The sequence below is a fragment of the Beta vulgaris genome, chromosome 3, assembly GCF_026745355.1.
Source record: "Beta vulgaris subsp. vulgaris cultivar EL10 chromosome 3, EL10.2, whole genome shotgun sequence".
Lineage (NCBI taxonomy): Eukaryota > Viridiplantae > Streptophyta > Magnoliopsida > Caryophyllales > Amaranthaceae > Beta > Beta vulgaris.
Genome location: NC_079204.1, coordinates 1,926,108 through 1,952,526, shown reverse-complemented (window position 1 = coordinate 1,952,526; position 26,419 = coordinate 1,926,108). Strand labels below are relative to the sequence as shown.

The 26,419-nt window shown below is 35.8% G+C and overlaps 4 protein-coding genes across 11 annotated transcripts; 3 read left to right on the top strand and 1 right to left on the bottom strand.

The window, feature by feature from the left end:
- The first annotated feature begins 1,505 nt into the window (after positions 1–1,505).
- Positions 1,506–7,180, top strand: LOC104887998 (syntaxin-22). 2 transcript variants are annotated; one of them, XM_048640776.2, is made up of 7 exons: positions 1,506–1,965; positions 3,626–3,719; positions 3,888–4,027; positions 5,066–5,140; positions 6,008–6,165; positions 6,252–6,352; positions 6,860–7,180. In XM_048640776.2, the coding sequence occupies exons 1-7, from the start codon at positions 1,775–1,777 to the stop codon at positions 6,863–6,865; spliced, it is 765 nt and encodes a 254-aa protein (XP_048496733.1). In that variant the 5' UTR covers positions 1,506–1,774; the 3' UTR covers positions 6,866–7,180. The 2 variants fall into 2 exon arrangements, with proteins under 2 accessions (XP_048496733.1, XP_010671104.2); XM_010672802.3 differs by having other exon boundaries at positions 1,507–1,965; positions 6,878–7,180.
- Positions 7,181–9,401: 2,221 nt separating this feature from the next.
- LOC104887997 (heat stress transcription factor A-1e) lies at positions 9,402–16,546 on the top strand. Of its 3 annotated transcripts, none has more exons than XM_010672801.4 (3): positions 9,402–9,934; positions 13,765–15,030; positions 15,313–16,546. In XM_010672801.4, exons 1-2 carry the CDS (start codon positions 9,680–9,682, stop codon positions 15,007–15,009), a joined length of 1,500 nt encoding a protein of 499 aa, XP_010671103.2. In that variant the 5' UTR covers positions 9,402–9,679; the 3' UTR covers positions 15,010–15,030; positions 15,313–16,546. The 3 variants fall into 3 exon arrangements, with proteins under 3 accessions (XP_010671103.2, XP_010671102.2, XP_010671101.2); XM_010672800.4 differs by having other exon boundaries at positions 9,403–9,934; positions 13,765–15,053; XM_010672799.4 differs by having other exon boundaries at positions 9,403–9,934; positions 13,765–15,663.
- Positions 16,547–17,521: 975 nt separating this feature from the next.
- LOC104887996 (DAR GTPase 2, mitochondrial) lies at positions 17,522–20,874 on the bottom strand. Of its 2 annotated transcripts, XM_010672798.4 has the most exons (8): positions 20,689–20,874; positions 20,467–20,577; positions 20,291–20,368; positions 19,222–19,372; positions 18,955–19,025; positions 18,785–18,881; positions 18,310–18,512; positions 17,523–18,078 (listed from the first exon to the last, which is right to left on the bottom strand). In XM_010672798.4, exons 1-8 carry the CDS (start codon positions 20,872–20,874, stop codon positions 17,815–17,817), a joined length of 1,161 nt encoding a protein of 386 aa, XP_010671100.2. In that variant the 3' UTR covers positions 17,523–17,814. The 2 variants fall into 2 exon arrangements, with proteins under 2 accessions (XP_048496732.1, XP_010671100.2); XM_048640775.2 differs by lacking the exon at positions 20,291–20,368 and having other exon boundaries at positions 17,522–18,078.
- On the top strand, positions 18,802–26,341 carry LOC104887995 (uncharacterized). 4 transcript variants are annotated; one of them, XM_048640772.2, is made up of 12 exons: positions 18,802–18,986; positions 21,431–21,529; positions 21,676–21,733; positions 22,707–22,787; positions 22,955–23,026; positions 23,102–23,349; positions 23,453–23,524; positions 23,908–24,030; positions 24,165–24,246; positions 24,353–24,399; positions 24,766–24,847; positions 25,982–26,341. In XM_048640772.2, exons 1-12 carry the CDS (start codon positions 18,907–18,909, stop codon positions 26,063–26,065), a joined length of 1,128 nt encoding a protein of 375 aa, XP_048496729.1. In that variant the 5' UTR covers positions 18,802–18,906; the 3' UTR covers positions 26,066–26,341. The 4 variants fall into 4 exon arrangements, with proteins under 4 accessions (XP_048496729.1, XP_010671097.3, XP_019103975.2 ...); XM_010672795.4 differs by lacking the exon at positions 18,802–18,986 and adding an exon at positions 21,045–21,253; XM_010672797.4 differs by lacking the exon at positions 18,802–18,986 and adding an exon at positions 21,210–21,253 and having other exon boundaries at positions 21,666–21,733.
- Positions 26,342–26,419: the final 78 nt, after the last annotated feature.

Here is a 26,419-nt window from a genome sequence, read left to right as displayed (position 1 = left end):
GAAATAATATTGAATGTATAAAAATTGCAATTTTTGCGATTAGAATAAGTATATGAATAATATAAAAGTTAATTTATTGGTGCTAGAAGAAAAAATTTGCACAAAATTATACTCTCGAACTCTTGAATAACATATAATACAAAAATTGTTAAAAAAGACGGTCACTAAATGGATTAAACTAGTCAACGAAATAAATTAACCTAGTCACTGTTGAGCTATTTCTCTTTTCAATATTGGGCTTATCTTTGCCTAAATTTAATTTAAAAGTAAGCGGTTTTTTACAAGACAAATTCTATAATATATATATATCGGATTAGGAAATACACTCTGGAGGGAGATTGGTCTTGTCGAAACCCAATCCAACTTGGCAAGTTATACTTTGTGATTGTGAGTGGGAAAGGATGACTGGATGAGGAAATTCTATCCTAAATCGCCCCTAGTAAGGTTTGATATTATAACTTCAAGGTCATGTGGTCACTTACCATTTACATGATAATAACTAATATTTTTTTTCTAAAAGGTATTAATATGAAGATCCTTTTGCAAGTGTGGAGGAAGAGGGAATTTGGATTTGTCACTTTATAAGAAGCAAGAATCGAATCCTTGAATTACTCGATATTAATAAGGTGTGTCTTCACAAGATTTTGAAAAAACAAGGTATTCTTACACAAAATGCCTTAAAATAAAAGATAAGTTTTAAAATATAAATTATATAATCGACCCTAGAAATCTACTACAACTTAAGGGTTGCATTCGGATCAATGAGTAAGTTTTGCGTCAATTTCGATTGTGCTGAAAAATGTCAGAATTGGTGTCAAATTCAAAACTACCATAAAATGTAATTATTGACCAAATTGGATTGATTTCAGTTTCGATTCAGATCATGTTCAGATCTATAATAAACTTTGGACTGAATTGAGATCGAGTTATCATATTGAATCATGGATTGCTCGTTCTAACATTCTAGTAACTATATATAGTATATGTACATTCTAAAGACTGGAGAGTCCTTGATCAATATTTTTTTTTCCTTAAGAGGGAGGGAGATGGTAAGAGAAACCACCTTATTTGGGCCTTTGTGAGAGTCCTATTAGGTTTTTTTTAAGGTAAAAATTATTTCATTGCAAGAAATGAGAGAAATTGGAGATTCTTATTACAAGGGGTTAGAATTGGACCTATAACACAACAAGGATGGAAGGAGGACCTTATAGAACAGCTAGGCCAACCTTAATTCTTGGATATGATTAAAAATTGCTGCTCTAATATTCTAGCAACTAAAATACATTTACTAAACTGCTCAGAAGACAATAAACCTACAAGCCCATTGTCAGTCTGTTACCTTAATAATAATCCCAATATAATGTTAGAATAAAAATTCGAACACAATTCCGAATTGCAATCCACTGAGCTATCCCCTCTCCGTCTGCATCATTACCATATTTATTTGCGCTACTCAGGGAGTCATGGGTGAATATTAAATAATGTCAACATGTGTAAATCGCAAAAGAAGAATATAATACACCACAAGTCCACAACTTTAAGGAAACACAAAAGGCAAGCAAGTCAAGGCATGAAGAGTTGAGGTCGAGGAGAGAGAAGTTAAAGAGACATAAAAACCAGAAACTTCATCCCTCAGCATCGTAACTTCCTTCTTTGTCTTTGTCTCTGTCTCCCTCTCTCTTCATCCCACACTACTACAACTTCTTCTTCTTCTTCAACCGCCGTTTTCTGCAATTTCTCATACAATTTGTAAAAAAAAAGAGGAGAGAGAAAGATGAGTTTTGCTGATTTAGAGGCAGGTAGACCTTTACCTTCCTTAAGAAGAAACCAACAATTACAACAACAAGACCCTTCTCAAGCCGTAGCTTCTGGAATCTTCCAGATTAACACCGCTGTTTCTACTTTTCAACGCCTCGTTAATACTCTCGGCACTCCTAAAGATACCCTTGATCTTCGTGATCGATTGTTAGTTTTCTTCTTCTCTTTTTTTTTTCAATTATTACTAGGGTTTTCTTTTCTTTATTTGTGAATTGATTATTAGTTTTGTAAAAAAATTGATTGATGTGTGTTGTCGGGTTAGGGTTTTGACTTGGTCATTTTGATTGTTTCGGTTTTGTTGATTAAGGGCTTAGCTTATGCTGAATTGTGTTTTGATTTTGTGATACGGGTTCGAATTCGGCTGCATTGTGTTGTGGCTATTAATTATGAATTTGATGGTCTAAGAAGGTTATAATTTTTTTGAGAGTTTAGAATTGTGGAGGATTGGGAGGAGTTTGCAGAATATTAGACATTCCTTACCACGAAAAAGGGAAGATATTTGGAGTTATTCAGACTGTAAGCACTTTCTTAGTGTGAGGGTCGAGGGGATAGAATAATTGAGCTTGATGTATTCGCGAAATTGAAGCTCGATTTTGTCCAGCTTGTTTTAGAGGATGAATATGAGTTGATTGGCAGTTGATTATTAGTGGATCAGAAATTCTTTAGTTTGTCAAGTTACCTCACCGCCGTAGAAAAGGCATATCGAAGCAAGGGGATGGTTCGGTTGAGATTGATGTATTTGTGAAATTGGAGCTCGATTATTAGTGGATCAGTTTCTTGTGATTTGTTAGATTCTCATTTGGGCCTAATTTTACTTGCTCTAAGAGGCGGCATTTTACTGTGTTTAAGTTCTGGTGGAATGATGATGATCTTGATTTGTTGGGTCTAACCAAAGTAGGGGAATTAGATCATTGTTGGATGAATTATTACTCTATCTCATAACTAATTCAAATATGTCGATTTTCTAACACTAATGACCAAGGTGTAGTAATTGAACTTATTATTAACTCAATGCTTATTTGTAGACTTCATGTATTAAGGAGATCTTTTAATTGCTACTCTCCTCAGAAGAGTCAGAATCCCATATTCCCAAAAAGTGGGAAATCTCTATTTGCCTCTGCCATTCTATGAGTTCCGATAAGATTTCATTCTTGAACAAAAACATAGGATTCTTCCACAACTTTTTTTGTACATATTAAGATTGGTGATTTTTATTTTATTCGTGGCAAAATGTTGAATATCATATCCACTTGGGTTCAAGGACAATTTTTGTTGTCTTTCAGTCCTCTGGTTATGTTGTCTTCTATTGATGAACTGATTAACGCATTGACAATGGGTTGTAAATTCCAGTTCACTTAAGTGTCGCATTGCAAATATGTGCTGTTTTCATAGAGTTGATAAGTTTCTGTACAACACAAAACTGAAAAGTTTTTGTTTGTTGCCTGGATAAATTTAATCTGTTAGATGCTTATTGTACTCTCTCTATCCTAGATACTAGCTAGCTTTGAAATTTATAACTCGCAGTACGGGTGAAATCAATTTGTGATGGAGGTAGTGCCTTGCCAATTTTTGACATTTATGATTTGTAGCACTTAGCTTTAAGCTTTCTTTTTTCAATTTTTTTTCATGTTGAGTACCTTTTTGCAAATATTTTCCCAAATATGGCCTCAGTGAAGGAAAATAATCTCTGTTTCATTGGTTTTTGATTTAGCAAGAAGCTTATTATCTTTTATTAATATGTGTCTTATAACCAATGTACAAGAACAACAATGACTTACGGCTTTGGTTAAAATGACATTATTTGCAGGCATAAGACGAGGTTACATATTGGGCAGTTAGTCAAAGAAACCTCAGCAAAGCTTAAGGAAGCTAGTGAAACTGATCTGCGCTTTGAAGTCAGTGTAAGTCACATATTTTAGTATCTCTAAGACTCCAATGGACTTTATATAATGTTTTTGCTTCTATTTTATCCATTGTCTGTTTACCACCATTTTGGAATTTTTTTTTTTTTTTGTCTTCTTTACATATATTGCTGCATCTCTTATTGGAACTTCTTCACTTTACTGCAGGCTAGCAAGAAAATTGCTGATGCTAAACTTGCTAGAGATTTCCAGACAGTTCTTAAAGAATTCCAGAAAGCACAACGACTTGCAGCACAGAGAGAAACTGCATATTCACCTTTTGTTCCAAAAGAAGCTGTATCTTCTGAGTAAGTTATTTCTGTATGCTTGTATATCTCTTAATCTTTCATTTTCCGAAGAATGAAGAGTTAGAGTTGTCAAACTAATTGTGGGAAAATATTGAGAGGGGGACCTTTAGTTAATTTCTTGATTGTAGATATCAATGAGTTGATATTAGGTCGAGTCTCTGCTGTGTTTATTTCATTTCTAATTCCACTGAATGAATAATGCATGTTAAAGTAATTGGTCATGAGCTGCGAACTTTGGTTGATTTGTGGCTCTGTTGAAACTTGAAATATACCAGAGGAATGTGGTATGAGGAATTTTATTTTGTGAATCGAAGGATTAAGCTTACTACCATGAGTTAACAGAGAGAAACTGCTCATCTCCAGTTCCTGTGAAAGTAGTGCCTTTTTGGTGCATGCTGATTGCCGACATGTATCTGACCATGTGATGGCCGAATTCAGCCACCGCCCTTAGTGATTCTATTTGACTTATTGCTGGGTGTATGTAAGATACTGGTGGTGGTTGCCACTTGTTAGTTGTGACTGATAAACATGTGGCCGTTTTTGTGGGTAAGGGAAGCACGCCATTGAGAGCGTGACAGGGGTAAGGTGGTGGAGCCACTGCAATTGTTTGCCAATTGATAAGAGTATTGGACTATTGGTGGTAAATGGAGTGGCAGTGCACAGTTCCATCGGAGATGGAACCAGGTCAGGGCTTGTGCTGGAAGAGTAACTGGGTGTTGCGAGTTGTAGCCTCTAGGTCACTAGATGTGAGGAGGGTTCAATGATAAATGAAGGGTGGTAGGGTTTTATTGAATTTTTTGTATTAAGCACAAGAATAGTAACAAAGTGCCCTTCATGTTACATCTTTTGAACCAAAAGACCCTTAATGTCACAATATAATTACTGTTGATGGAGATCTTGAGAGGTATCATTATGTTATAGTAATCCATAACCATAGTCTTTTCGTTCAGGCTTTGATAATGCTTTCATCTTTTATTTTTATCTTTACATATTTGTGTAACTGTAATGCGTATATGATTTACCTCATGCTGGGTGCAGGTCTACTGGAAATAATGAGGAGATAAGCTCATTTCAAAGGCAGGAACAGCAGACCCTTCTCTTAGAGTCTAGAAGGTGAGTGATGGTTCTGTAGGTCGACTGTTGATGCAATATATATATCTTCTAAACTGATTTTGCTGTATGTTATGAGGATTGTCAAAAAAAAGGTGAGTGATGGTTATCTAGGTGGACTGTTGGTGCAACTTTTATCAAGTAAACTAATTTTTTTTTTTTTTTGTTTCTATTTACAATCCAAGTATGTTACTAAATAAAATAAAATTGTGTACCTAGTTATCAGCCTGATAGAACTTGGTGTTAGTTCTAGGATATGTGAGTTTGAGGGCCTTAGCATAACTTGATCCTCCCCCAGATAAGACGAGTAAAAGGGGAAAAAAAGCCTTTAAAGTTTAAACCTTATTTTTGTCCTGCCACATTAGTGAATATGTGAGCACTGACAGAGAACAAGTGTGTCTTACATGACTACATGAGGAGTGAAAAGGAGGAGAACAATGTCCATGGCAGCTTGATTTACTTAAATAGAATAGACCTAATGCAAGATTCAGCTAGAGGTGACCAAAAGATATAGACAAGTTTCCATTTATCTGTAATTATGTTCACTGATTCTTGCATTTGAAGTTATGCTCACACATATTTCCTACGAGAAAAGCTGTGGATCTCTAAAAGTATAACTCTGTTCAGTTCATAGAGGAAGGTAATTGTCGTGAGCGGATCCACTCTAAGAAAGATTATTGTTACACCAACTGTTATGGTATTGCTCTCTTTTACAGTTGCTTAAATGCTTAGAACCTCTCCACCCATTATGTTTTAGAAATGGTCTTCTGGCAAACAGAAAAACAGTTAATTTTGTGTATCAGACTATCAGGGATGCGTTCTCAAAATATCCCCCATCACTAAGATCTTCTGTCCATAACTTGTTTGCAGACAGGAGGTAGTGCTTCTGGATAGCGAGCTTGTTTTTAATGAGGCTGTTATAGAAGAGAGAGAGCATGGTATTCAGGAAATCCAACAGCAGATTGGTGAAGTGAACGAGATTTTTAAAGATCTAGCAGTGCTAGTTCATGATCAGGGAGGTTTGATTGGTAGGGGATTATGGTCTTTCCATACTGTACTTGCTATTCCTTTATGCCCTCTGTTATGATCCATGATTAACATGACCATCTTTCAGATGATATTAGTTCGAACATTGAAAATTCCCATGCTGCAACTACACAAGCAACTTCCCAACTTTCCAAAGCTTCGAAGTACCAGAAATCTAGCTCTTCTTTGGTAAGTCGCAACTTAAGCTTTACTAATGTGTGGAAAATATAACCAGTCTTTATGGCACGATTTAATGTGGATAACATGAATAGCATTATAATTAACGGGGAGACTGGAGTCTGGAACTGTGGAACAGCAAATAAGTTGGTTACTTGATGCATTTTTTTTCCCTTTCTGATTCACTTAGCAAGAGAATATGTGGGAATTTGTATTTGGGTGTTCTTTCTTATTAGGATTCTATCTTGGTCTGCTACTGAAATGATCATCCCTTGATGTATTGATTGTATTGTTCATCTACTTTCATAAATATTCTGTGGCCAAATTAATCTTCTTGATCTTAAACTAGCACTTACTCTGTTGTTACTTTTTATGCATAGCTATGGAGATTTTTGGTTGTACTTGTAGAGTCCAGAAACACTAGTTGTGGGATGAGCTAACATTTAAACCTTGGATGCTTATCCGTGCCTTTTCTCCCGAACCTTTAATCTCGCTATTCTTGCTAATTTCATGATGAAGGTCTGATGATTACTGCAGGTTTGTTTGCTTTTGGTGATCTTTGGGATCATCCTGCTCATTGTGATCATAATTGTTGTGTTTTGAAGAGGAAATCGAGTGAATTCCGAGCAACCAAGCTTGATCCCTGCACCATGTCCTTCAACAAGGGTGTTCAAGAAGGGTCAGAGTAATTTAGGTTGTTGTGTGTCTATCTATGGTAAATAAACGTTTGATTACATGTACAGTCTTCTGATTTACTGTTTAGTCTATATTCCGACTTGTGTCAAAGGAAATTATAACTCAATAATATGTACAAAATCGATAGTATTTATTGTTTTTTTATGTACCGTTTTTCCTTGGTTTGAAAAGTATGTGGAAAACAAGATGTCAAACAAATGGGTTTTGGTGGTGGAGGTTAACATCCTTAATTATTTCGGCCAGTGAAGACAACATGAGAATATTCATATGGTTTAATTAGTTGAATTTAGATGAAGTTTTATTTGAGTAGTAAATAAATTAAATGTATGCTATTAACTTCCTATGTGTCCAATAGTCACTTAAAATTGAGGCACCGTAGAACCCTCCTATAAACTCTCTCCAAAAATCCCTTTGGGGAGGCCGCCGCTTAACCTCATGGTGGGTGTAAGGCGTGTCTCTTCTCCCTCCGCGAGTTTCTTTTGTTGTTTCTTTGTGTTTTTCGCCTGATCTTCTTCTCATCCTCATAGTGTTTTGTTCTTATATTTTTTGCTCTAGTTAGATTGTAGGTTGTGGTTTTTCCCTCTCATCTATTTTGATTAGAGAAAGTGAAACAAAAGAATTTGATATTTGATCTACAATAAGGGAATTGATATTCAAAGAGTTACAATACGTTCAATAAAGATTCAATTAAAGATGCGTAGATATCGATTCAAATGATGTATTTCTAGTTGTTTTTCATATCCACTCCCTCATCTCATTTGTCAAGGTAGATGTCAGATGTTTTTTCAATGAATAATAATTTTCTTGTAAAAAAAAAAAAAAAACTTCCACTGTCTCCAAATGCCATTGATTTGAAATGAACATAATTTATATGGTGAAGATATTATCAGAGGTGCATTCACAATAACTTAAAAAAAATATATTTACACATTAAATTTTTAGTTTTTCACTATATATCTATTTAATAACTGTTTAACTGTCTTATAATTAGTTTTTACATATTCAATTTACGAATACAGATTTTACCTTCATAGTAATTTTAGTAGCTTGGAGGATTTTGGCACCAGGAAAAAAAATGAGATTCTCAAAATTTTAGAAAATACTCATAGTAATCTCAGTACTACAGTAGTTTAAATAAACAGCTTGACTAACACAGTAGATTAAAGATTGTATTAGGGGTAAGTGTTGTTCCACATCATATAGTCCTTGTGACTCGACAGGAACTTTTGGTGGGTCTCTTGCTTGACTTGTGAGAGACAAACATTCCTTCACACAAAAATTTAAAAGTTGATCTTAAAGCTTGAGCCAAGCATTTTTGTTAATTTGGATTTTGATCTCATATGTTATGTTAAAAACCTACAATATAATTGAATACCCACTAAAAATAACAGTATTGAAAATATAATAAGTTTACGTTTAAGTTGTGAGACTTTTAAGTTGACTTGGGAAATAGAGAAAATAAAAATGAATTATTATCAAGTTTGAACAGGACAATGTAAAAATTTTTAGACCGTAGAGTTGAGTTTATATTGACTAATATGCATTTGACATTAAAATCAATCTTTTTTTAAAGTAATTTAATGGCGTAAACAAATTATTTGAGATATTGGGTCAATTGATAAAGCCCATAGGTTTTTTTAATGAAATCAAACGGTACCTTCTTTGTGGTAGTAAACTCTATACACATATGAATAAAAATGTTAGCTTGATGAACACAAACTAATAGTTATGGATAATTTAGTCGAGAACTTTTTCAACATACAACGTTTCATTTACGTATTATTATCGGTGAAGTATTACTTCCTAATAACTACTTCCGTTTGATCGTTTCATTAAAAATTCTCAAAAAATAAAATTACCAAATCTGATACTTCCGTATGCACCATATTAATCAAGTTACCCCATTTTATGAGATACAATATCATATACTACCTCTGTTTTTATTTAGTTGTAACAATTTCTACTTTTATGTGTTTTTCATTAATTGCAACATTTCCCTTTTTAGGAAAGCTTTTGGGATAATTTGACTATATTACCCTTCTTTCCCCTACTCTCCCCATTTAATTACACTACTAGTAACAGGGGCAAGTGGGTCAATTATACTCTCTTTTCTCATTTTTTAAAGTTTGTGCAAAAAGGTGAATGTTGCAACTTAATAAAAACATAGGTCGTATAAGATATTTCTAAAAATGCAACTTCTTATATTTTTTATCGACCAAACTACGATAAAACTGAAATAACTAAATTAATCTCATGTATGAAATATCCTACAAGATATTTTCGAAAATACAACTTTCTTATATTTTTATTAGCCAAATATTCTAAAAAAAACAACATATAAGATAAAAAAAAACAAAAAAAAAGGAAGATTGATAAAGAGGCGGTGTGGTGTGTGATATGCATTCTCAATTTCTCATTGGTGGCGAATTTGAAACCGCCTACTGCCAGTTTTTCATTTCTTACAAATTCTCTCTCCTCTTTATTAATCACTTTTATGTGAAATAATTTCTTCTTCAACTCTTCAAATTCTCATTTCCAGAAAAATTAAACTATTTCTTCTTAAACCCTTATTATTTCTCACAAAAATCGATCTTCTTCTTCCTTTTAAATTCCTCGAATTGTATATAAAATTCATCGAATTCGATGATCGGAGAATCTTCATCAACGACAACTATGGCGTCGGAAAGTAGTAATAATAATGGTGTAAATTCGCCGGCGCCATTTCTGAGTAAAACATATGATATGGTTGATGATATTTCCACTGATTCTGTGGTTTCATGGAGTTCTAACAACAAAAGTTTTGTTGTTTGGAATGTTCCTGAGTTTTCTAAGGAACTTTTGCCTAAGTTTTTCAAGCATAAGAACTTTGCTAGTTTTGTTCGTCAGCTTAATACTTATGTAAGTTATTTTTTCTCTGTTTCTTGTTACTACTTTTGTGATTTGAGTTTGTGGTTCAGTTTGTATTTGATTGTGATTGAATTGTGCGAAAGATTAGATTAAAATTGATTTAAGGAATGAATTTTAACTTTATTGGATAATTGAATGGATTAGAGGTAGATTTGCTTCTGAATTTAGGTCGAATTCGGTTGTATGATCGTATTTTTGGCGAATAATTAGATTGTTAGGGGAAGGTTTGAATGATTTTGAATGTAGGAGAACGTTTTGAATAGTATTCGGATTTGTTCCTTGAGGTTGTCTAGATGGTTGCCAAGTGATATGCCTTTACAGTAAGGAGTGCCGAACAAGCAATTGAAATGATGATGGAACTACTTTATTGTGGATCTTTGTCACTGGGTTTGGATTGAAGACCACCTGTGGCTTATAGTGGCTAGTGAAGTGGAATCGCTACGGGCCTGTGGGTTGGGGCGTATCGTGTATTTAGTCACAATTAGGAGTTTTGCATGATGTATGGGTTAAGGACAGTCATCAATGGTTGCTTACCACGGATTTATTCTGAAATAGTAAGTCCCTGAGTTAGGGTTTAGGACTATCTATGACTTGCAGTGGGCGCTGTAGGCCTGTGGCATTGCTTATCAGTTTTTATTGAGAATCTTCAATGGTTCATGAAGTCTGTGTAAAGACTTATTTGTGGTGTGGATGGTGTCACTTTTGCATATACTTGTAGACTTTCTTGATGGCTACTTATGCCGCCTTATATGTATCGAGACTTGGTATGTCTTTCGTTGCCTTCAGTTTCATTTTGAGTCTGAAGTCATTTCAGTCTGTAAGTGCCAATTACACGGATGTTCTATTATTTCAGTGCTCTTTTCTTATAAAGTACTGTTTTCATCTTTGTGCTTGCTTGTAATTCTTGCTTCACAATTTTGATTCATGACACTTGAGAGTCCACTTCTAGGAACAGCCTGCTTCATAAGGGTTGATGTTGCTGCATTTATACTACAACAATTGGCTACTTTAAACTCAGTTCACTTACTAGATCACTATCTACGGCATTATTTTGTTGAATTGTGTTTTAAAAGTTACATTTCTCATTAATCTTAGGAAAAATTGTGGGAGCTACCTTATATATACCACTTTTTACAAATATTTATCTCACTAGACTTGTGGTCTGCAGGTTAGATATATAAATATAAATGATATTTTTTGAAAAAGATAGAATAGTTTTATATATTTTTGAATTAAATAAATGTAAAAAGTAATTAATTAAATCAAAAATTGATTGAAATGATAAATTATGTAAATATTGCATGCCATTAGAAATATAACTACTTTCCCTGTTATCTTAACATTCCTATAATCCTATTTATACTTTTATAATGATTACATACAAAATTATGGAAGATTATATATGGTTAAGAATATCAAATATTCTCCATACATTACCCTATATTCTGTTTTTTTAAACATGTAGACTATAGAGACACTTGGCATGAAAAAAAAAGCGTTGTGTCGACTTTGTGGATGTCTATAAACTATATTATGTTTTCTTAAACATGTAGACTATATATTATATTATATGTGTCTACAAGCAGCTACCTTGTACGAAAGTTGTCCAACTAGAATTACTATTTAACGGCTTCTGGAAGTTTCAGATTTCAGACATTAAAGATCACCCAATAAACGAAACCTGTGAGCGTGAATGTAAAGAGAAGAAGGGAGGGTTTTGTGGGCCATCCTTAACTTGTAACTCATTAGAACGGTCAAAAGGCAGTGTTAATTGGACATAGTTGTGTTACAAGGCAGTTGCTTGTATAGAGTGGAATGTAGAAGGTAGCTTTTCACAAAATTATCAAATTATTTCAAAAACTACTATTATTTGTAAATTACCATTTCACAGCTTTTTATTTTGATACAATGATACCAGGTTCTAATGCAAAAGTAATATTATTACATCATTTTATATATGGATGTATAATGCATCATGCATTTATTGATTCATTGGTTGCTTATAATTGTTCTCAGTATCTGTGCTTTGTAAGAATTGCAGCAGTTGTAGATCTTGGATGTCTTTCTGTGTATAACATACTGGTGGCCTGGTTCTATGGTGATATAAAAGGCGATCTGCTTGTCTTTTCTTCAAAAACTCCTGGTTGCTTGAGTTCTGAAACTTTTTCGCAACAATTTAGTAAAATATTTAACATCTAGGCTTTTGTCATGGCAAAGGATGAGTAGCAGATATAGCTATGCAAGTGAACCAGGCTGGGTTTCACCTGTAGAAGAATAGGTGAGATAATGACAACTACTTTCACAAATAAAGTCCTTCACTTAGAACAAGGGACTAGTAAATACAGGACAGTGAAATTACTCACAATACATAAATTTCAATTCCATTTAAGCTGGCAGGCTAGGAAAAGGTAGCCGGACTGAAATTTATTTAATGTTATAAATAAGTAAATTAAGGAACGACGTATATCATTCAAGTTCTTAGGCAGGCTAAGAAAAGATACAACCTAAGATAACAACTAGACAGAGTTTTTAGAAGGCCAAAGAAAGAGCATGGAAGTAGAAAACATAGACCAAAAGGAAACCAGTGGAAAGCAGCACAGAGGGGAGGCTGGTTAATAAATTACCACATCATTTTTCTTGGCCTTCTTATGTAAGATATTTTGGGGTATATTTGTGGAAAGATTAAACAAAATTTTTGTATATGGAAGACTAATGCTCTTTATCACTCATAAACTAAAACATAATATAACACTTGGAATTTTGGTTTTACAAACTTACTAACATTCCACTCATTTCTCATACAAATATTTGCTCACAAGAGCTTTTCTTGATGCACTATAGAACTCACGAGGCATACCTTAGCAGCAAAATGCAAAATGTAGCATCGAGCAAGCTTTTCAACTTTTGAGAGCTATGCCTATAACTAGCATGGTGTAGCCTTTATCTTTGCATTTAATATGGAGCTCACTCATTTTGACAATTTACTTCACTGTAAGTCAAGAGGAAGATATGAGTGTGAGCTAGAGTTGTTTTATTTTGACTAAGCCCCATCTAGAAGCTAGGAGAGAGAGAGTTGCTGAATTTTAACATCTTATAGATTTCCATTACAATGAAGTGGATCTGCAGTTTATCCGTTATTGCCAGCCCAATATAAACCTAATTGATATTTTGGACATTAGAAATTGTGCTGTTTATTTCAAGACCATGTCAGAGGGTAGAAATTGTGCTGTTTATTTCAAGACCATGTCAGAGGGTTGAATGGCTGAAGTCTAATCGAGTAGTGGACAATATGTGTAAATGCGTGTAATTATTGAAGTAACCTTACCAGCTACATGAGGTATGTGTGAAAAGAAAGTACAAAATGCAATATCCTGAAATCAAGACCCAAACACTAGAATCCATAGAGAAGGAAAGCAGAGGATACGAATACAATTTCCATAAATTGATCACCTGAAGCTTACCTGTAGAGAAGGAAACCAGGGGATTCTAAAGATCTAGTTTCCGTATTCTTCTGTTGTGAATCTCTTGTTCTTTTATTTATAAGAATGCCTGAAGGTATGGTATGAGATCAATGTCTAAACTAAAAGTAGCCAGAATTGCAGTGAGTTTGAAGGGAAGAGTTCGGGCACTAGTGGAGGCACTATTTCAGAAAGACTGAACTACAGACATCTCTTTTTATTTAATATTTATGCAATTCACCATTCTTTTTTCCTTCAGTTTTTGCTTGATTATATTATACCCAGTGTATCGCAGAATTAATATACTATGTGGATTTTAATCCTTTTCATTTGATATCATTTCGTTCTGCTCTCCTAAACCAGGGTTTTAGGAAAGTTGATCCAGACCGCTGGGAGTTCGCTAATGAGGGGTTTGTAAGAGGTCAGAAACATTTGTTGAAGGGGATTAACAGGCGCAAGCCGGTTAATGCTCATCCTCATTCGCAGCAGTCTTCGACACAGAGTACTTCAGGTAAAGCATGTGTTGAGGTAGGTAAGTTTGGGATCGAAGAAGAAGTTGAAAGGCTTAAAAGGGACAAGAATGTTCTTATGCAAGAACTTGTTAGGTTAAGGCAACAACAGCAAACAACAGATAATCAGTTGCAGAGTGTTGGGGAGCGCGTTCAAGGCATGGAGCAGAGACAGCAACAAATGATGTCCTTCCTCGCCAAAGCTATGCAGAGGCCAGGCTTCTTGGCCCAACTAGTACAGCAGAAAAATGATGGCAATAGACACGTCACTGGAGGCAGTAAAAAGCGGAGACTTCCTAACCATGATGAAGAAAATGCTAGTATGGAAAGTACACATAGTGCCTTCTCTGATGGTCAGATTGTCAAATATCAGCCGTTGATAAATGAAGCTGCAAAGTCCATGCTCAGAGAGATTATGAAGTTAAGCGGTCCTCTGCTTGATCAGTCGCACAAGGATCCTAATACTTTTTTGCTTGATCATGTACCCTCCACTTCTGATGTAGACTGTGGCAGCTCCTCTACTCGAACCTCAGGAGTGATTCTCTCTGAAGTAGCACAATGTTCTAAACAGACCATCTTTCCTGAAGAAACAGGGTTTTCAAGTACTAATGTTGTAAATTCAGAGATGCATTCATCTTGTCCCGTGAGTGACACATCTGAGGAAGTTCATATTCAAGGAGCTAATTTGAACATGTCTCAAGAAGATGCAATGATGCCAGACTTCAACCAAGTGCTTATTCCTGAGAGCGGTCTTAAATTCCCTGATTTGACTTTCTCCGAGATCCAGAATCCTGATGTTGGTTTTATGGATTCAATGTCAACAGTTCAAAACGGGACATTACCAATAGATGCAGAGGCATTTTCTCCTGCTACTGATTTGGATGTTCTACTTCCTGGGAGTAATGATGTGTTCTGGGAGCAGTTTTTTCCCATGAGCCCATTGCCTGATATTAGAGAAGAGGTCGATTCAAGTACACCGGAGGCCAGCATTGCCAGAGAGCTTGGAATAGAAAAAGACAATGGTTGGGAGAAGTTGCACTATATGAATCATCTAACTGATCAAATGGGTCTTCTCACAGCAGAGACAGAAAGTGTTTGATCTTCAGCTGGCCAACTGTATGTAAGTCTTCATATCGTTTCGAGGTAAATGTACAGCTCATATTCCTGATTCTCATTTGAGTTCTGAATTGGGTGATCAAGGCTACGTAGATTCTAATTTCTTGTGTCATATTCTATAGTATCCAATATGATAGCGAAAGGTGAACTCTGTATTAGCTATGTATGTTATATATTGACAAGACTTCTATAATGTAGTCCATTGCCTGATAAGAAGCTAGGTTTATAGATGCTTCTTGTTAGTGAGGCACGAAGAATCTGTTCGCTTACGACAAATCCTTTTCAGGTTTGTGATCCAGGCTGTTGGCAGACAAAGCTTTCATACACCCAAAGCTCTGGTGATGGCAAGCATGAAAGGGTTCCAGTCATTTTTGAATTTGTATCAATAAGTTCTTTATTGTGCTTAGCAAATTACCTCTTCAGATCCACATGCACCCTTCTGTCAGAGTTTTATGAGATAACTGTGATTCCATGAATATATCTTGATATAGTTTAGAATTAGGTAATTTGGTTGTGAAAATATGACGCCGTGGGGATTTTTGGCAATCATCTCTCACGTCAGTCTAAACGAGCTATTGGGTGCTCTATCCCATTTTACCTCCTAAATCTTTCAAAGGCTCAATAATTTTATGTTCAAGTGATTGTTGCCTTTGAAGAGCTTCTGATGCTATATTATAGTGTTGGCTTGGCATTCTTAGTCTGTCAGAAAAGAAGACTGGGCTAGGCAGTTGAATGAGCCCTGGTGGTTCCAGACTTCTGGGCTGTGGGTTTCTTTTGGCCCCTACAGGTTTAAGTAAATGGGAGTGTTCAGTGTTTAAGAGGGAACTTGCCGAATCGGCATCTTGTCGTGGAATTTTTGGGCTTTAAGCTAATACTAGAAGTTTGGTAGAGCAGGTTAGTTTTACTGAATGAGGACGGGCACATCGCACGCTCCTGGTTTAGTGCCGATCCGACCCTGGTGGTAAATTAGCAGCAAGTATATTGTGGTTATGAGTATGTTGGCGTCACTCTTTTAAGACCGTTCTGAGGGATTGGGAAATTCACCTTGTTTTGTACCAATATTCTCACAATAATACCTGGGAAATTAGTACAGATAGTGCACCTGTTGATGCGAGTTTGAAGACCTTGTAAGGCGGCTTTTTAGGCTTAGTGACCAACTGGAGTTGGCACGTGAGTTACAAATGAGATGGTCTTGTTTCTGTTGGCCGTCTTTCATACAATGATTCAATGTGATATGAACATTTCTGCAGTGTAAAATGAATGCATGGACGGAATCTCTCTCCCTATTTATATGATATTGCACACAGGAGGTAATGCTTTAGAAAGATGGTCTGTTTTGAATTGGAGGTACTCTATTGATGAATTATGAAGATCCGACTGGAGTGTCGGAACTCGGGAAGTTATATATCTACAGTCATAAGTTGTATGTTTAGAGACAGTCTCAACGTATTGTTACCTTTGAAGAGTAGACCTCGTTTTGGTTCACAACACCTATTGTGGCTACTCTTTATATTGTTAAATTTTGGCTGTGTCTGCATAGTCCAATTCTTGCGTAAACAGAGAAATCCCAGAAAACTGAATATGCAAACCCAAGGTATAATAAAACCGATTATCCTCGAAGATCGATGTGGAGAACTTGAGCAGTCAAAGTGACTAATAGTTATGTTACTGCCTCTATCTCAAAATAGCAGGCTAATATCTCTGTTTACTGTTGACCTATTTAAAAATGATGATAATATCAAACATTAGTTAAAATTGTGAAATATTGGTAAGGAAACTTCGGTCGAGATTGAACTTGATTCAGATGTAGCCTCTTGTTTGTTTACAAGTTTATAAGTGTATTAGGAAATGAGCAAGAAGCTTGAACAGTCTCTAACCTTACACTTGAACCCAACAATGTAAACGTTTATGAACTACCCCCATTCCTTTTTAAGTGGTAATTTCTCGGCTCTTATCTCGGATGTTCCATCATCATCCTTTGAGGACCGTTTTGAGTAGGTAGCCCACTAGTTGAGTTTGTTTGGGTGTCTAACCTGGGCGGTATGGTTTTGTCGCAACAAGATGATTTTTGAATCTGAGAACCCAAATCCTGTGGAGCTAGCTAGTGGTTTGGTTCGAAACTTGGAACGATTATTGTGGCTATGCAGTGAAGTGACAATGGTGAGGTGGGTATGGGAGCTGTTGTCAGCAACGTACATGGTTCGCTGCTAGCTGCAGGTGTGAGGCGTGATGTGGTGTGCTGGGATGTTGCGACGTTAGAGGCTATGGATGTGCGTTTTAGTGTGGGTCTGGCGCACAGACTTGGATTCACCAGCATTATTCTTGAAGGCAACGCGTTGGGAGTTGTGGACGCAGTTCATAAGAAGAAGATAGCGCTGGCTGGTTGGCTCCTATTTTTCATATTTTTTATGACATTAATAATGTTGCGCAATGTTTTGATTCTTTTTCTATTTCTCATGTTAAAAGAGCGTAGAATGTTGTTGCTCATTTACTTGCTCGTTGGGATTGCAATATTGTTTTACACCATTCGAATGGACATTTACTTTTTTTTTTTTTAATTTAAAGGAAAGTAAAGAGTCAGTTCCAAGACATAGGTACCAAGAAAGCACACTTACTCCTTCCATTTTCTTTAATTCTCGTGAAAAATGAGAAGTAAACACTATATTATGGGACGGAGGGAATAAGAAAATGATTTGTTGTCTAAACGATATAATAAACCCAAGGCAGACCAAACTCTGGTCACAGTTCTTTCTAATCTTCTGCATATAAAGCCATGGTTTTCACCAAACTATGGTAGGTCATTTTCAAGGTTTATAGGTATGGAGTCTAATGTATGATGCCCAAGTCTCCCGGTTCGAAAAAGATTCAGTAGTTTTACAGCAACTTTGTGATCAGTCTCCTCTTCTGGTTTTGTTGGAAGATTGAAAGCCTCTCTCAAAACTACGAACTCTGCTTGTATAAGCCTCAACAATTCGTCTTCGTCTTGTAAATTACCTCTAAAGGATGATGCAACTTCGAATAGACTTTTGCGAACAGAGAGTACTACACAATCCTGTGCATATATGAACAGAAGTTATATTCGGAGATGAAAAGGGATTAGATCTTACATGTTTATTTTCATTACATGCACATATTTCTTTCAACATGCAGGTGTAATGATTAGAACATGTAGCTCAAAGTATGAAGTGCATCATGCTCCTACGTTTTGAAGCCTACTAGCTTAACATAACAATGCAATTGAGAAGACCTAAGATTTGCCCAACTAACTAAGTGTTGAAGTCACCTTAGTATGATCAGTGGAGACTCCTTTCGAATTCCTGTTTTCGAAGCTACCATGATGTAGTGCCACATTATCATCTGTTCTTGAAGGTGGAGGTGCATCAGTAGATAGTTTCTCCCATTTCTGATACTCGTAGCTCAAATTCAAGACCGCAAGCAAAAATTCTGCTAGTGCTTTCTCTCCTGCTAAACTGTCGTTAAAAGCTCCTGAAATATAAAATGCAAAAATCTACTAATTGATCGCCTCTGCTGTTGAATCCAAACGTTAGCAAGAAAGAAACAGCTAAGAATAAATCGAATTCCATTGCATTACCTTTCCTAGAGACTGTACAGTTTATAATTTGGCAAAAGCACATTTTTTTGTGTGAATTCGAACCATACATTAACTATATTACAAAGCAGATAAATGTTTTTGGCATTAAGAGTCTGATTCGAATTGCTAACATGGAATTGTTCCAATACAGTAGATGATATCTTACCAGTTAAAGCTAACTTGGCGCAGACATCAGCATCAATTATCTGTGGGGGTAGAATTCCCGGGGTATCTAAGACATAAATGTTAGGATGGCTTGCTACCTGGAATGCGAATTATTAGTTCAGCATGATTACAGAAGAAGCAAAACATGAAGCCATCCGAGTGTTCAACAACCTTCAAGCTGCATATTCCTTTCGTCTCTCCAGGTAATGGGCTCACTACTGCATGCTTTAGCTTTCCTTTCTCTGTTGCAAGGAGAAGAATGTCAAAAGCATCAGAAACAATTAGATCATATTACTACATTGTTTAACCTAGCTTTACCTAGAAAACAATAATGTGACATAAGAAGATACACAGATTATAAGGTTATGAACTAGGTATTTCTCTTACACACCCTCTGCTTCACAAAAAAGGACTTTACATGGCTGAGGCTGTCTATACCTGCTGCACTAATACGGCCAATTTGATGCAAAGAATTTGCAAGTGCTGACTTCCCAACATTAGGAATTCCGACCAGCATCATCGTAATCGTATGCCTTTCCGGCTCTGATTTCCTCAAAGCTCTGACTTGGCCTTGCAAGAAGTTTAGAAACTGATTTACAACATTCACAAGTTACACTGTAAGTAAACAGGTTTTGGATTCTTTATGTACTCTTAGCAAAAGGCAAACAAACAGACCAATAAATTTATCAATAGAAGAGAAGCTCAGCATGATCTTAAGCAAAAAATTTGTCCTTAACAGCCATGAGTTTTGATGTAATTTTTCAGGGTTACTTGTATGCCAATGTATACAGCATAAATATGATATTGGGTACTTACTAACCTAAATGTTGGCAATCTTAGCATGAGACGTTTCTTGCAAATCATACATTATTGATCCTTACATAAACTCAGTACTATTACTGTCAACTATACTGCCTACCAATTACCAAATGGGTTGTCCTGATTACAGACATACATGCTTAATTAACAGGAAGGTAAGTATGCATCAGAAGAACTTCTAATATTTCCCCTATAACATCCAAGTACATGCTTCATAATGTTTCCTAGGATCGACGAATCAAATGATATTTTTGTTCTAATTTTTGCCTCTTCTTCTCCATCTGAATCAAACTTTCTTTGCGATAATGGTTCAGTTGCATTTGATATATAAGCAAAATCATCTGCTAAGGTTGGACTCTTAGAGCTAAGAATCCAACTCATCACCATGTAATCAGCTCTAGTCCAACGTAGATAATCTTTATCCGTATTTGCAGGCATAGGAATTTAATCCATTGATAAAACCTTCCTTATTCTTAGCAATAAGTGCACGCCTAACATTTCTATTCCATCTACTAAAATTTGTGCCAGTAAATGGAACAGATCCAAATAAGCAGTAGGATTATCTGAATTTGCAATGAAAAGAGGATCAAAATTACCTCCTGTCTCTCCATTTCAAGATATTATTCTTATTTTGAATTGTTTTCCAAATAGGCACAACAAAAAAATACGAAGACAATAGTTGAGTCACCTCTTGAATATTGTCTTTATTATGTGAATTCACGCCAAATGCTGGAAAATTTTCTCGTTCAAAATACCGCAACCAATCCTGAAAACACAAGTATAAGAGCAAAACATACGAAAAATACGAGTTAATATATACTATAAACGCTACAGTGTTTATTACACGACGAGAAGATAAATCACCTTGACATAGGATCGGCTTGCAAGATCAACCTTGTTCAATACTACAATGCGACGAGAAGAAGAAGAGGAAGATAATCTCTTAAGCAACTCACATTCTGATGATAATGGTATCTACATAAATTTGTAATTCCAATAAAAGAGTATTATCACTTTGACATTTCATCGAACATGTTACGTTCATAGAGTAAAAATAAGCAAAATAATTTACACAACATTACATACACGAGCATCACGAAGATCAAGGACAAAATCGACGGAAGAAATACGTCGAGAAATAGCGTCAGAAGCTGCCGCCATTAATGGAGTATACCAGCTCCACTTCTTCTTCTTCTCTTCTCCCGCCATTTTTTTCACTGCATTTCCTACTTTTTTCGCCATTAATAATAATAAGCTTTCATTCTTTGTCATTTTCTTCTTTTTTTTGTTTCTCACTTTTTGACCGTTGAGATTTTATAGTACTTTTTGAAATTAAAATATAGCCGTTCAAACCTTATCTGGTAAAGAAGAGAGAGAAATTAATGGTGCGAACTTCAAAAAGCCAAAAAAAAAAAAGGAATCGACGAAGTTGAAGAAGAAGAATGTTGATAGCAGTTAAATTAGGATTAGGGTTAGGGTTAGGGTTGGGAAATTTGAAATCGGGAAGAAGAAATGGAATAATCCCAATTTCATCAATTAAATTAGGGCGAAGTAATTGCAAATGGAAAGCGAGCTTGAATTTGATTACTAATCCTGATGCTTTTGAAGTTGGTCCTTTTCTTGGTAGCTATGGATTTTTTAATGTTACCAGGTTTCTCTCTCTTCCATAAAATTTCGCCATTTTTGTACTTTTATGTTACTTGTTAGTAATAATAATGCTTATGCTCACCGTTAGTTGTATCAATTTCAATTAGCATGATTCGTCGATTTCGATGTTTTTGATTTTCAGTCACAAATTGAAAGATAAGCTATAACTGTGTTATTTCAGCTATTCTGGGTTTGAAAGTGGTGTGGATTATGGGTATTTATCAGAAGATATGGGGAAATTGAGAACTCAAGATGTTGGCGAAGGCGGCGTTAATATCAGGTAAGACATTGCCATGGTTGATCCTTGTATTACATACAAACTGTTTGCTTTCTGCTACTTGGGAGTTGCTGAATTCGGAGTTGGTTAATTAATAGTTTACTCTTATAGTTTGAGGGAGTGAAATTGTTTATGGCAGTTCTTTGCAGGTTATATGAAGGGAGAATTACTCAAGGTTCTTATAAAGGCACTTCTGTTCTTTTTAAGGTTATTTCATCTTTTTTCACCTCCTTGTCTTATAAGTATTCTTCCGCCTTATTATCTTTTAGGACCTTTGTTTGTAAAGATTAAACATTATAAATTGATAACTGTTAGTGTTTGGATACTCGTCTTTTTTGAGTAGTTATGCAACCAATCACACTAGCGAATTGAGGAGAACAATCAAACAATAGAAAGACACCAGAAATATACGTGGGAGAACCCCTCAATGACAGGAGTAATAACTAATAAACCAAACAGTCATGAGAAGGATGATTGTTTAGTGAAGAACAAAGTGTATAAGACAGATCAAAGCTCTTTTCAGATTTTAATCTAAAAATCTGTCTCCAGAGGTATTTGTAACATAGGAGACAAAAGCAAGTCGCTAAAAGTGATTCTGCGGAACAACAGTTTGTCAAACTTCTAGAGGCACTATTCATAATCTGTTCATGTGGCATGGCCGTGTCATATAGGGGCCAGATACTTCTTCACATCTGATGTTTTCACACGCATGTGCTTCAGTGCTTCGGTCCAGTAGTAGTGAGAAAGAATACTCTACCAAAACACACTATGAGTGCAACAATGTTTGAATATGAGCCATAACAGCTAGGTACCTAACATTCGTGTTCAGTACATTGACAATTTTACCTGTACTCAGTGAACAAGAGAGTAAAAAGGTGAAATTTTCTATTTTGTGTCCACTATCCCTTAGTTCACTCATTTTAGTGTTTTGTGAGTTAGCTAACATATTATTCATTTAGATATAGATTTATCTTTTGAATGACTTAATATACTCGCCAAAGATTTGGTCTGTGTAAAAGCCTTTGGATTTTGTTCACCGGACCATACTCTTCAAATTTAACATCATCATACTAATATGACTAGCATAACTCATTCATGGACTAGGCTGTGTGCATTTTGAATATTCTTATATAAGCAAAAGAAGACATTTGTATTGATTCTCATTTCAAAATTTGTTCAGGTATATCCTGGACAGAGAGCCGGTGGTGTCGAGGCTGATATGATGGCAGCCAATGAGCTAAGCACTCATCTTTATCTTCAGGTAAGATAAAATGTTTTTTCATGTAGTACAATGCAGACTTCTTGATCTTTTGGGCTCATCACTTGTTTACAGATCCTGTCAATTGATAGTTCTACATGCATTCTATTCAGAGCACTTTCTCTACATTTCTTGTGAACTGATAGTTCTATATAATTTTTTTTTTTCAGAGCAGATCAAAAGAAACATATCAAAATCTCCAGATACTGATAGGTGGTTTTGAGACAAAAACTGGTGAGCAGGTATATTGCATTGAACTTTCCTGTCTCTACTTCACTTTTGTTTTCTGCAACTGATTTTATATCTTTCTTGTGTAGTGGCTTGCTTTCCGCTATGATGGAAAATACAGTGCAGCAGACTATGCAAAGATTGCCAGTGAAAGACTAACTAAAAGAAAAACTCTAGACTCAGAGTCAGCCTGGAATCCATTTGAACAAGCGGTAACATTTAAACGCAAAAGAAATTTTGTTGTCAAGATGCTCCAGGGAATTTTTAGTGGCCTAGTCTACATGCATGACCATGACAGATTACATCAAAGTCTTGGACCGGCTTCTGTTGTTCTCAAGTATGCTATTTGACTACACTCTATTTTACGAGTACTTGTTATGTCAATAAGGCTTCTTTTCCTTTGCATTATTGCTTAAAAATTCCTGTCCTATTACTGGCAGTACAATATCAGAGAGAGAAGCTGCCTATTTGGTTGCAAGTCTCCGAGATCTTGCTTTTGCAGTTGATATAAGGTTTGTTACCAATGTCTTCTCTGTCGAATAGTTCCAACAATTACTCACTTATTGTCCAAATTAAGCTGGGGTTAACAGCATAAGTAGCTACAGTGTTACAAATTACAACTTTAGTTTTGCTGTTCTGTGTATGCGGAGCTTGGAATTTGTTTTCTGACTTTTGCATGATAGGAGTTCAGAGGAACAAGTCTCTGCATTAAACCTTCATATTTATTTATTTCTGAAATTGAACCTTCAGCCAATATCATCATTTTAAGCATATGGCTCTCCTTCTTTGACCCCAACAAAGTGTTATAAGTTGTTTTTATCTTTCTTTTTGGGTATGTGTGTCAATGTAAGTTCATGATAAATGGAAGTTGATTGAGTTCAATGCCTTTTCTCAGTTACTCATCATTAGAGAAAGGCCCTGAAACTGGAACTTTGTCAGAAGGACTTTGGAGACGAGCTACTGCAGCTGGTGCATTCAATCCCATTGAGAAAAGAAACTTTGGGATTGCAGATGACATGTAAGAACAAGAGCCTCGTGAGGAGACTTGTACATGATCTGTATCTTTAGGATAATGTTCTGACTGGATTATCTCTGTCTGAGTTAATGGCCTGCATAGTTACTTGGATGTTGTCTTTTAAACTCTTTATGCAGATATGAAGCAGGTCTTCTTTTTGCATTCTTGGCTTTCACTCCATTTTGTGAAACAGGCGTCATGGATAGTATTACTTTACGAGTGAGTGCTACTGCTCAAATTATAACATTCTTCTTTTTACATGAACTGCTAGCCTGCAACATCCGCTTTTTCTCTCTAAAAAAACTGAATTACACCTGACTTGCAGAGGCTTTTGGAGAACACATTTCAGCTAGATCTTCAGGCAGTCAGAGAGTATGTTCTGGGAACTTATGATCTTCTTTTTTCCTCCATAAGCACGTTATTAGACATATTTTGCATTCTATGATGGATCTCCTTGCCCCATTTATGATAAAAGATGCTTAACCTGCAACCATCCAACGACCATGTGATCTTTTACTTTTAATAATTCGATTCTTTACAACAGTCCTACTTTTTTTGCCTTAACTTTCGAACAGAACATAGCTGTATTGGAGACTCACTTTCTAGCTTAATTTCTCAGAGGAAACACTGTGATTGATGACGGATTTGCATATGTATATGCCAGTTCAGGTTCTTACGAATCACGTTGGTAATTTGTCTGACCAATGCTTCATTCCTGCACCCTGAAACATTTTTCAGATACTGTTTGGCTGATGATCGCTTGTTGGAGGCTGTCAAATTCTTAGATATTGGTGATGGTGCTGGCTGGGAGCTTCTCCAGGTTGGGGATCACTTCATTCTTTTATCTGCAATTTCATGGAGTCTGTTATAATAGTCCTTCCTGCTTCTGGTGATCGATTTAAGTTCATGATCTTGTGTTGTTAACTCAAATTGCTGCTCTACTGAATTAGACATTCATCTCTATTGCTTTATTGTTGATATTTTACGTCACTTAAATCATCATGCTAGTTACAATATATAGATTTGCATCTCATTGTGGGATAAAACCCCACTCACTTTACTTTTTACCCTTTCTCCTCTCCCCTAGGGGTCTTGTCTGTTAAGTTAGGTAGGGTTGGCTTGTGTGGGCTTTTGGTTCGGTAAGGCACATCTCCTTAATTTAAAATAGTAATTAAGAAATGATCATGCTAGTTGAATTCAATGTGCAAGTGCAACTGTGGCAACTCATTGGTTACTGAAACTCTTCATTTCACATAAGTACCCGTGTCGGATCCTTGACACTCCAACATGGGTATGGACACGTTGACATTTCAATAGGCCATAATCATGGAAAACTTTCAGAAAATTACACGTACTCATGTCCAATAGGAGTCCTATTTTTAGTCATAACTGTCTTGTTATTGCACCATTAATATAAAGTGTTGGTTTGCGTGGCTGCACCTTTGGTTTGCTCACATATGGGAATAATGCTCGACTCCGTACTCCACATTGAGTAACTGAGAGAAGAGTTTATTGTTTCTGTTTCAACCATATGAATTAACAACAATGAAAGCTTCATCATCATGCATCTGAATGCAAACTGGCTTAGTTTAAAGTCTTTGTGGTGGCGGTCTCCAAAACCTGAAATCGAATATCATTGTTCTTTGTGGCTTAGACACCAAAATAACAAAGAAAAAGATTAAAGGGAGAATTCACCTAACAACGAAGAGGAATTGGTACGTGGTCCATGTCAAGTGGATTCACCAAAACTCACATTCACCAAAACTCACATTCACCAAAACTACACCTACTTTCTGAACTAATCCAATCTTGTATATATAGTAAATAGTTAATCCATTCTTTGTGGAATATATACCGTTGCTTGATGTTTGTTGAATTTTCTTTTGTTAAGTTGTTTCTACGTGTTTGTTGTGCAACAAAATTGTCAAGTAATGTTCTGCTTTCCAAATTACAGGCGATGCTGAATCCAGATTACAGAAAGCGGCCAGTTGCTGCAGCTGTGCAGAGCCATCGTTTTGTGAGCGGAGCTCTTTTGTAGGCATGTCAAGTCTGGCAAATTATACCTCCCGTCGCTCACTCGTCATGGAGTTGAGACTTCAGAGTTCTGCAACTATCCTGATGGTTCAGCTAACTTGATAAAAAGACGAGTTTGACTTGGCTCGAATTATTTGTTGAATCATTGAATTTATAGAGTTGTAAGATGCATATATGTAATTACTTATAAAACTTACTAGTTTGTAATGCCTACCATCATTAAGTTTTCTTTTTGTAACATAAGGAGATAATCAAGTTCCATTTTAGGTCATGATACAAACCCAAAGAGTATTTTATCATGTACAAATTGATGCTCGCATTTCCCTTGATAGATTAAAGCGGGATGTTATTACTGAAA

What these genes read in the sequence shown, in the direction of transcription:
- LOC104887995 (XM_010672795.4), top strand. Translation starts at nt 21,045, where the DNA reads ATGTTGATAGCAGTTAAATTAGGATTAGGGTTAGGGTTAGGGTTGGGA. An exon ending in GCACTTCTGTTCTTTTTAAG is followed by an intron (nt 21,734 to 22,706) that starts GTTATTTCATCT and finishes AAATTTGTTCAG; the next exon opens with GTATATCCTGGACAGAGAGC. An exon ending in GATCTTCAGGCAGTCAGAGA is followed by an intron (nt 24,400 to 24,765) that starts GTATGTTCTGGG and finishes AACATTTTTCAG; the next exon opens with ATACTGTTTGGCTGATGATC.
- LOC104887998 (XM_010672802.3), top strand. Translation starts at nt 1,775, where the DNA reads ATGAGTTTTGCTGATTTAGAGGCAGGTAGACCTTTACCTTCCTTAAGA. An exon ending in ATCTGCGCTTTGAAGTCAGT is followed by an intron (nt 3,720 to 3,887) that starts GTAAGTCACATA and finishes ACTTTACTGCAG; the next exon opens with GCTAGCAAGAAAATTGCTGA. An exon ending in AAAGAAGCTGTATCTTCTGA is followed by an intron (nt 4,028 to 5,065) that starts GTAAGTTATTTC and finishes TGCTGGGTGCAG; the next exon opens with GTCTACTGGAAATAATGAGG.
- LOC104887996 (XM_010672798.4), bottom strand. Translation starts at nt 20,874, where the DNA reads ATGACAAAGAATGAAAGCTTATTATTATTAATGGCGAAAAAAGTAGGA. An exon ending in ATAAAGACAATATTCAAGAG is followed by an intron (nt 19,373 to 20,290) that starts GTGACTCAACTA and finishes GTTGTAAATCAG; the next exon opens with TTTCTAAACTTCTTGCAAGG. An exon ending in AAGGAATATGCAGCTTGAAG is followed by an intron (nt 18,882 to 18,954) that starts GTTGTTGAACAC and finishes TTCGCATTCCAG; the next exon opens with GTAGCAAGCCATCCTAACAT.
- LOC104887997 (XM_010672801.4), top strand. Translation starts at nt 9,680, where the DNA reads ATGATCGGAGAATCTTCATCAACGACAACTATGGCGTCGGAAAGTAGT. An exon ending in TTCGTCAGCTTAATACTTAT is followed by an intron (nt 9,935 to 13,764) that starts GTAAGTTATTTT and finishes CTCCTAAACCAG; the next exon opens with GGTTTTAGGAAAGTTGATCC.